This window comes from Gambusia affinis, linkage group LG12, assembly GCF_019740435.1.
Source record: "Gambusia affinis linkage group LG12, SWU_Gaff_1.0, whole genome shotgun sequence".
In the NCBI taxonomy this organism is placed as follows: Eukaryota; Metazoa; Chordata; class Actinopteri; order Cyprinodontiformes; family Poeciliidae; genus Gambusia; species Gambusia affinis.
Window position 1 is genome coordinate 13,979,075 of NC_057879.1, and position 10,284 is coordinate 13,989,358.

Sequence of the window (10,284 nt, forward strand, 5' to 3'; positions counted from 1 at the left end):
GATATGGTTATTCATTTTGAAGTCCGTTGTATGCCATAAACACATATATTATTATGACTACATAATCCAGAATGCAGCACCAGCTTGTAGCGGGTTCGCGCCGCACAAGACGTAGAGGCGAAAAAACCACAAAGCGCATGCGCTGCATTGTATGTTGTTGTTTGTGGCGGTAAGATGGCGGCGCTCGGAGACACTTCAGCTCCGGGGGTGAACGGGTTAATACAACAATTCACAGCAATAACAGGTAAAAATAAGCTTACATTAAGCTTTATAAGTAATAGGTTTCTTTGGGGGTTCATAAGGCTCTAGTTCTATTTCCACAAAATATACGGAGCAGCGCGCAGATAAGGAAAATGGACGCTTTAGTGTCGCTGTGCCTCCTTCGTTGTCAATGCTTTGCAGAGTGGAGCAGCAGAGGCAGTTTTAGCTAAACTATGATAAAATTACATGTAAAAGGTTTATACAGCTACTTTCTTTGAAAATTGCATTTCTTATTAATTCAACAGACAATTTGTTTCCCTGTTAAAGTGATATCACTCAACACATTGCTAGTCTCGACAGTATTTTATTTATTTTTTTGCTCTTTGGGTGGCTTCTTTTCCGTGAGTGTGGAATGGACGTCGGCAGTAGAACATTCCCCTTCTTCATCTCCGGCCTCATGTCGGGTTACTGTCATATTAACCGTCGCCGTCACTTAAAGTACCTGAACAGATACCGCTTTTGCCTTAGACAGTCAGCACATTCATACGAAATAGTGTTTAAGTGCTTCGAGATGATGTACAGTGTTTCAGTTTTAAGTTATTTATTGAAGAAGAGGAGAGTAGAGTGAGAACAGGGGCCATCAGACTTGAAAAGTGAAACGGTCATGCGCAGTACAGGCGGAAGACTTCGACTGGCTGTTGGGTTTTTGACGCTTTAACAATTATTGAAACAATCAGTGTTTTGTATACGTCCACTTACAACATATTTTTCAACACGGATGATTTAAATACATTTCAGTTTTTTTCGAGCGACTTGCATGAAATAGCCAGAGTTTTTCGTTTTTATAATTTCCTTCAGATGTTCTGAAACCGGGTGCATATTTTACACGAACTTTAAGGCAGTAACTGGCTTATAAATTCGCAGTAATATTTGGACGTCAGACTTAAAAAAAACAACTCGTTGTTGCTCCCACTCTCCTTCCAGAAACAAATAGCCCCAACTGTGACTTTGACAACCTTCAATTGTCACAGAACCCTATTACCTAAGACAATTCGTAAGGTTTACGTTAGAGACATGGCAATATGTACATGATTTTTCTCCAGTTAATCCTCCACATACCAACAATATTTTCATATGCCAAAATATGTCATAACAAAAAGTTGTTTAGATTTCCAAGAGTGTTTGGTAAAGACTGACAGCAGTACAGATTAAGAATAGACAAAGCCCATATGTAAGTGTTTTCAATAAAATTCATCAGAATAAAATAAATATCTTGGTTAAGCATTGCTGCTTTTATATTCTAATTGTTTATCTTTGTTCATTTGTTTTAGCATTCACTTAAATAGGGGGAAATAAAGTCCAATAGTTTATTCTACAGGTAATAATAGGAGATCCTTTGACTAGATATGTACAATATTGAGAAAAAAAAGCATGTGTAATTGTGAAGTAGTAGTGTGTGTGTAATAAACCTCAGAGTGCCATAACATCCATTATCAAACCAATTATTTGGGCAGCTGCAAAGTGTTTTATTAAAATTGTAAACGTTTATAATTTTAGTGGCTTTTCTATCAGACATTTTCTTTTCGCTTCCTTTTATCAATGTTTTTAAAATGAACATTTGCCCTTCTGGAAATGTATTAAGAATAATGTAACAGAGTTAAATTAGCTGTTGATTAATTCTCTCTAGATTTTCTGAACAGTGAAATGTTTCATACTCTCTACAGCACTATGACGGTGTTAAATTTGATTGGCTGTTGTCGTTGTGTCAGGGGCCACAGAGAGTGTTGGAAAACACATGCTGGAAGCATGCAACAACAACCTGGAGATGGCGGTGACCATGTTCCTGGATGGAGGTGGGCTGGCAGAGGAGCCCAGCACCAGCTCCAGTTCAGCAGCATCGAGCAGCAGAGCGCCCCCTACAGAGTGAGTAACTCCACAAGCTCCACAGACTGAAGTAAAACTGATGGTGTCATCTTTACCATCAGAATGGAACTGATTTTTATTGAGATGGTAAACCAAAGCTCTGAATGAAAATGTGTCAATTAACAATAACGTTTTGCTTTTGTCTATGTGTTATGTAATATTTCAGTGAAGTACGAGCACCCATTCCTCAGAAGCAGGACATTTTGGTGGAGCCTGAACCTCTGTTTGGAGGTACTGGAAAGGTTCTAATTTATCCACCAACTGACCAGAATGTTGTCCCTTACAGCTACTGAAATCCTTTTTTTTATTTTGTATATTTTTGTGTTTTCAGTACCAAAGCGAAGACGGCCAGCTCGGTCTATATTTGACGGTTTCCGAGACTTTCAAACAGAAACGAGTGTGTACTTTACATCCTAAAATATTTGATATTTGAAACATTTTCACAGTTTAATTCTTCTTGGCAGGAATTGACTATAAAGTTTCTCAAGCTTTCAGTTGCATTGTGTTAACCTGCTATAAGAATTTGGGATGTTTTCCTCTAAAAGTTCGTCAGGAACAGGAGCTGCGTAACGGTGGAACAGTGGACAAGAAACTGAGCACTCTGGCAGACCTTTTCCGTCCTCCCATTGAGCTCATGCACAAAGGGAGCTTTGAGACGGTGAGGAGTCACTCTGCACCTCACTTTTCTTCAGTTTAACTGGACTTTTTGTGTAATTTCTAACAATGGCTGTTTAGATCACAGGTAGGAAGCCGAGTAAAAACTGGCAGAATGTCATTTCATTCTGTAGTTGTTTATTCATAAAATTAGGAGTGAAGTGGAACTGGACATCTATGTTATATATGAACCCTCTGGCGGTCTTAAGAGATGTGGCGAAGAAAAGATATGTTTATGTAAAATGGTTTTACACTGCAACAATTGTTTTATGGGTCACTTATTATGGGGCTCAAGTAATTTTCAAGTGCATCTTTTTTTTTTTTTGCCAATTTCATATTTAAAAATTGATTTGATAAATTGTTGAAACATATTTGACTGTTTTCTGTGTCTTTTAGGCTAAAGACTGTGGACAGCTTGAAAATAAGTGGCTAATGATCAACATACAAAATGTTCAGGACTTTGCATGCCAGTGCCTCAACAGAGATGTGTGGAGCAACGATGCCGTGAAGAACATCATCCGAGAACACTTTATATTTTGGCAGGTACGCAAGTTATGGGAATTTCATTACTGACCAGAGCACAGCAAGAGCTTAATACAGTTTCAGCATCGAAGGGTCAGTTTCAATGCTGACACTATCATTAGTGGATGATTTACATGTTTGAACAGAAATTATGAGAAAACCAAACATGCTTAATGAAATATATATAAGCATGTTTTTTATAGCTTCTCAGCAGAAGGAGAGGAATCTTGTTCTTTTCTTGTTTTTCATGCACATCTTACTGAGTTTATTTGTTGTTGTTTTTTTTGTTTTTTCTTTCGTGTGTTTGCACATTACAGTACAGTTTTTATCTTGGCAGGTTTATCATGATAGTGAAGAGGGACAACGGTACATCCAGTTCTATAAGCTCAACAAGTTTCCCTACATTTCAATTCTTGATCCACGCACAGGTGAGAAGCTTTGATGGATATTTATCGAACGCTTAAATGATTTAATGTTCTGATTTTCTTGAAATGTAACAATGAACAAAACAAGCATGGCAGATGTTGTGACGGCTGCTGTATTGAACATCTGTACGTTTTTACCGTTGTTCCGAGTTGCAGGTTTCAGCTCTCTGTCTTTATTCCCACTTTCAAGCTTCTCACAATAACTTGCTAGCAGCTTTGGCCAGAGTTCAGATTTTGCAAAATAAACACAACAGTGTTTATGAAGATCACTGCAAAAATGAAGCCATTCGCTCTGAATGCAAAACAACTTCAGAGTTGATGCACACATGGTGACATGTACAGCATCCAAATTCACTTCCATTTGTAAATACAGGAGTAAACAAGGCCACATCTTCTTCAGGGTTTGTAGAGTGTCCTCACAGGAGTCGGATGTCCTGTGAACCCCCACATAAAAAAGGACTGAATAGCAAAACATCTCAATTGGTCATTAACACGTACAGTTTTAACACAGCCTGATATCCAGTCGCTTAGAACTTATGTAAATAGGACTCTATTTGTTTTAAATATAAAATATTTTTATTAAGGTGCAATTTCAACCTCCCCGAATTCAGGGCAAAAAATGGTGGAGTGGAACCAGCTGGATGTGGCGTCGTTCATGGAGCAGGCAACCGGCTTCCTGGCAGAGCACGGGCAGCTGGACGGGCCCACCTGCAACGCCCCTCCTGCCAAACGGGCGCGCTCAGTGAGTGTGTGATCTCACCCTCAGCACCGCGCTGCCCATTCAGTTCAATCTTTTTCTCTGTTTTGTATATTTTGTATTTTTGGCTTGCAGCCATTTTAGGAGCTTCCTCGTTTCTTTGAAAAGAATCAACTTGATTTGATGTCAGTCATTTCTCATAATAAAAAACCCGAAAAAAACAGTTTTTGCTGCCTTTTGATCCGTCTTCTCCAGCTGCTCACTGCCTTTTCTCCTCCAGGAGAGTCTGATCGACGCCAGCGAAGACAGCCAGCTGGAGGCGGCGATCCGAGCGTCGCTACAGGAGACCCACTATGACTCGTCAAATGTCCACGAAGCACCCGACTCCCCCCGATCAGAGGACGAATCCGACGCAGAGCCTTTCTCGGACAGCGAGGGACCCATTTCTGTTGACGGCTCAGACAGTGAAACACCAGCACCACACGAAGAGAAAAGTTCTACAAGCAAATACACACCGAGCGCTATGGTCACCACCGCCCACCAGCGCCTACATCCCGATAGTTCCACTTCCTCCCACAGAAAATCTCCATACAAAGAGAACAATCACAGCCACAAAAAAGAGGAGAGCAAAAAGAACCACCTGGAGCCCTCAGCTCCAAGTCCGCTTCATTCTCCGCCTGAAGCTGACTCTGGAGGGAATCACTGCGCCTCTCAAGCCAAAGCGGCTGCAACCTCCAGCATCAGCACCACAACTTGTGATGTGGACTGTCCTGATGACAATGGTACGAAGAAACACTAACTTTAAGGCTTGTTGCAGAATGATTGTGTACGATATCGCTGTCAGAAGTTTGAATCTAGCTCCAAGTAAAGAAATGGAAAATGAATAGAATGCATTAAGTCAGAATCTTGTTTTGAAAAGTTGGAGGTCTTCTTCCGACCTCGAGGTCAGATGCAGCATGGATGCTGGTCATTTAAAACATACTGAAGTTTGCGTGGAGGAGGAATCCAGCTTATTTGTAGTTCTGACAGTTTGTACCTCCTTAGCAGCAAACACAATAAGACATTCTTTATATGTAGACATGTTTCTCTATATTTAGGCTACCTCGAGTGGATACAGATATGTTCTTATCGACGTGAATTACTAAGTAGTTCAACTACTTAGCCCAACACTTAGGAAGCCACACTGGTTCTCTGATTTGTATCGAGATCCTGTACCCAGTACTGGCTTAATTATCAGATCCAATTTTGACTTCCAAGACCAAACGAGCACAATTAATTTCAAATTTGTTTCTGATCAGGAAGATTATTTAAAAACTAAAGTGTAGAAATGTAGAAAATAGTACTTCCAGACTTTATTGCCTATTCAATCTTTTAAATTTTGTCATTTCTTATAACTTTTTCATACCCGCTTATCAACTTTGTTTGTTTTTTTCATTCTTTCTGGTCCTTGTTTTTTTTTTCTTTTTGTTTTTTTTTCTCCCCTTGTGTCCTTCTTTTATTTACTTATTTCCTCCCCCAAGTTAATAATATTGTGATTAATCTTTACATTATATTAGTTAACCCTGGATTAAACCTTTGTTTATACTTGCAGCTGCAGAAGACCAATTCCATTGTTGCAGAAATAAATGTAACACTTTATTTTTTATTTTTGTTTTTGCAAAGGCCCCAAAGCCAGGCTAATGCTTCGTTACCCAGATGGGCAGAGAGAACAGATTTCCTTGTCTTCAAAAGCTAAACTTTTGGTGAGTTCAATCCACAATCAATTTTATTAATAACGTACAAAAGTATCTATGTCCCAAAAATTATTCAGTGTTCGGCCATATTAGTGCCACCGATTTCAATGTATTTTGCTTTTTAGTGTAAGGATGTTTGAAGTGTAGGTGACACATTAATAACGTTGAGACTAAAGATGAATTTTTTGGTCATGATGAAAAACACCTTGTGTGGTGGAAACCTAACAGTGCACATCCTTTTGAAAAGAAAGCTTGTCAGAGGCTGCAAAGTCTTGAAACAACATTCCAGCAGCACAGCAGTCTATAACAGAGCAACACTTTCTTGGCTTGGATAAAAGCTCATTCATAGGTTTAGTATCCAGACCTGAGTTCAGTTGAGATTCTGTTTTAAAAATTGACGTTCTTAGATTCTCATCTTTCAGATTGACATTGAAATTTGTGGTTGCAGAAGAAAATTCAATAAATGTTTATACAGGTGAAACTTTTAATTTGTAACTAGCTAACATCGCTCCTCTCTTTCTTTCAAGGCCCTGGTAAGACACGTCCAGTCCAAGGGTTACCCTAACGAACGCTTTGAACTTGTCACCAACTTCCCCAGGAGAAAGCTCGCCCACTTGGACTACGACATCACGTTACAGGAGGCGGGGCTTTGTCCACAGGAGACTGTTTTTGTTCAGGAGAGGAACTAGCCTTCCCAGAAACATCCACTTTCTGCTTCTGTATCTCTAACAGACTTCACCAATTCACACATCAACAACCTGGGCCAACCTTCAGTTCTGAAGGAGACTCTACTTGTTTTGACAGGGCTGATGTTTAAGGATGGACCGCCTTGACTGTTCATCTCCGCTGACAGTCTAATGCCTTTGTAATGCTCAACAGTTTGGCCAGTAGGGTGCTTCAGATATCAGCACTTATTTTTTCCTAAACAATGTCTATTCTGGACTAATGCAGCACATTAGAGCAGAATACACATTGTTTTCACCTGTTCATAAAACCTCGGATAACAGATCACTAATTGACTGTGGGCCACAAGAGACTTGTACAAAAATACTTTTACTTCCCAAAATGTAGATTAAATGTCAGAGTTTATTTTCTAGCTCTTCCTTGTTTTCTTTTTCTTTTTCTGTAAATGGACGAGTAAAGGAAGGTTCATTCTTCTTTTTTTCTCCATCATTGTTTCGAGTTTTGGAACTTGGAAAGCAGAAGTGTTTGAAGAATAGATCCACAAATTGCAAGTCAAATAAAGATGTCCCTTTTTAACGCAGAAGGGAATAAAAAAAAAGAAGGTGGCCGGACCTACGACGAGCAAAGACAGCTTAGTGAGACTGACATTTAACCGTAGCCCATGTTTCTTTTTTTATATGCTGCCAACAAAAACACGCTCATATTGAAATATAACCACCAAAATCCATGACATTCTGCTTGATCTTTTCTTAAATAGTTTAAGATTTTAAACAAACGGTTAAAATGTAACTGAAAGAGATGCCTAATGTTTCAAGAAAAGTTTTAGCGAGACTCAATATCCAGCTAACAAAAATCTATTCTTTTGGACACTGCTTGATTTTAAGTATTGATCGTTTTGTATAAGGAATCAAATATTTTGGCACTTTAAACAAAGCAATTAAATTTTTAAGATTTGCTACAAAAAAATGTGGAAATCTAAATATCAACAGCAAATGTGGAAACCGCTAATTAGGATAAAATTCAAGTTTTAAATTGCGTAAGTAAATATCCTGCTATGTTTTTCTATCTTGTGGAGAGTGCAGAGAGTCTGTAGAAGATTTGCATAATTTAATCTAGGAATAGAGGTAGGAGTGGATTTACAGACAACCTTCACATTTCAGTTCAAAGCTGTAGCGGGTTTTTTTTCTGTCCAAAAGCTCTCCTCCCTAGCAATCACCGGAGACTGGAATGTGGCTGATAGTCCACTTTACCGCAGTAAAATCGGAAGCAGCACTGCAGGTTCTGGGTTCAGTCTTGAATGTCTATCCGTCACAAGCTTTCACCAATACTGTTTGGAATCTGTTTAGTATCTGTTTGGAAATATGCCAGAAACATTTCATCAGTTTTTCAACAGTTTTTTTTTGTATTAAATAAGGTCACACTTAGTTTCAGATCAGCCTACGTTAAGGAAAAAACGTTCCCTGAGTTTCTGACCGACTGCTTCCTGTTGGTACTGCTTGGTGTGACCTGCAGTTTCCTATAACAATCCTGAGTCATTTCACAATGAAAATTGCTTTATCTCAGCTCTTTCAAGCGTTTAATTAATTTATTTTTTTTGTTGAAAAAATATTCACTTCACCGGTCGTGTAGTTTGTTATATATAAAACCTGTTTTTATTATTCATCTTATATAGAATAATTGACCATATTGGTGAGGTAATAATCTATTAACCTGTTGGGTTGCTATCCTACTAATCTGGGTCTGTATGTCTGCCATGTGTGCAATCTTGATTGTCCCTAATTTCCAGTATACAGCTTTATTTTTTTATTTTATTTATTCTTTTTTTTTTTTGAGAGGGAGCTCTCCGTTATGTATTCAGGTCTATGTTAAGGAATGATCTTGAATTGATGTCTAATCTTATTTCTTATGTATCTCAAGAAAAGAAATTCATTGGATTTCAACAAAAAAGGTAAACCTTAGTTTACCTATTAAACCAAAAATGTGATGTGCAGCTGAGGAAAAAGTCAGGACATCCTTTGTTCTAGTAGCTTGTGTTGCAGTGAAGCCGGTCTCTTGATGTTAGCCTGAAGGAAGTTTTTCCCCACTTTCAGCTGTGAGATGTTTGAGGACGTTCTTGCTTGTAAAGTCTGTTTCAAGCTGAATTCATAGTAGCTTAGAATCTGAAAGGTTTTTTTTTTTTTTTTTAAAAGTGAATATATGTGGCACAAATATTTAGGTATGGGTTATATGAATAAGACATTAGCATCGTAGTGGGAAGTAATAGGAAGAACTGACCCCTCAAATCCTATTTTCTTAGGAGCCCCATACAGGGTTGTGCCTGCTCTGATGTAAGGAGGTAAGTTCAAAACAGTAATAATTGTTCCAGTGAAGACAACTTGCAAATTTATGTAGGGCACTCTGAAATCTGGACAGTTGTTATAAAGTGTGAACTGCATTACAAAGCTGGTCTCACCAGAGATAAAACTGGAGATGTGCTTTAAAAGAAAAAATAAAGTCAGAACAGATCTCTTTATGAAACACTTTTAAGAACTTAAACACAATTAGGTATTTATTAGAGTAGTAGAGTAAATCACACTTTTTGTTTGACCATGAAATTAAATGTGTAAACCAAAACACTTTGATCATTTCCAACAAATTATTTTGATGAACACATTGTCCTGATTAAATCTTGGCTTTCTTTCCTTCTTTTCTATTTGCAGGAACTGGGAAATTCCAAATTAAAGAAGCAATTGATGGAAGGGAGCCAAATCCATCGAAACTATTATCTGCTTGGGGCTTCTAGAGATATAAGACTAAGATTGAGGTTAAAGATGAATACATACTCTACAATAACAAAAATGTCTTTTTTGAGAGTCAAAAACAGGTCAGGACATGTCATGCTTAAGAAGAACTCCTGGGAGGAACTCATGGGTTCTTCCAACGGCAGAAGTTGTACGGGTTTGGTTTCAGACATCAAATACGGAGGTTCTGCCCTGGTAATTTTTATATGAACAAGCAGCAAGAACAGAACAATGTTTTTTTTTATTCTTGCAGCCCTTGAAGAGAACAAATTGCTCTGTTCTTGAGTATGAATAAACCTCCATTACTGTGCTATATAAGACTGACTTAATGGGAAACATTAACTCTCTGTTGTGGATTTTCTTATGAGACTTTATAAATGATGAGAGAAACAGTCCAATCCAACGTGATTTATTTCCAGTTGCAAGAGAGAAGGACACATCAAAGGAACCCGGGATGCATTCTTTGAGCTTACCGTACAGAAACTCTCACTTCTACTCTCCTTTCTCTACACAGACAGATAAGGGTGAGTGGGGGAGGAGGGCTGTTAGTCAAACAAACACCAGATGTTTTTCAACTTCCACTTTCTAAAATTTAACTACATACATGGCATCATTCATCTTAAGCTCACCTCTTTTGTGGCATTGTCTAAGTAAAGCACATTCTT

General features: G+C 38.3%; 1 protein-coding gene across 1 annotated transcript; it reads left to right on the forward strand.

Annotated features, from left to right (window-relative positions):
• The first annotated feature begins 132 nt into the window (after window positions 1-132).
• ubxn7 (UBX domain protein 7) lies at window positions 133-7,313 on the forward strand. The gene is made up of 11 exons (XM_044134266.1): window positions 133-244; window positions 1,971-2,124; window positions 2,291-2,355; window positions 2,456-2,521; window positions 2,670-2,782; window positions 3,175-3,321; window positions 3,638-3,728; window positions 4,337-4,467; window positions 4,703-5,204; window positions 6,085-6,164; window positions 6,683-7,313. Exons 1-11 carry the CDS (start codon window positions 175-177, stop codon window positions 6,842-6,844), a joined length of 1,581 nt encoding a protein of 526 aa, XP_043990201.1. The 5' UTR covers window positions 133-174; the 3' UTR covers window positions 6,845-7,313.
• Window positions 7,314-10,284: the final 2,971 nt, after the last annotated feature.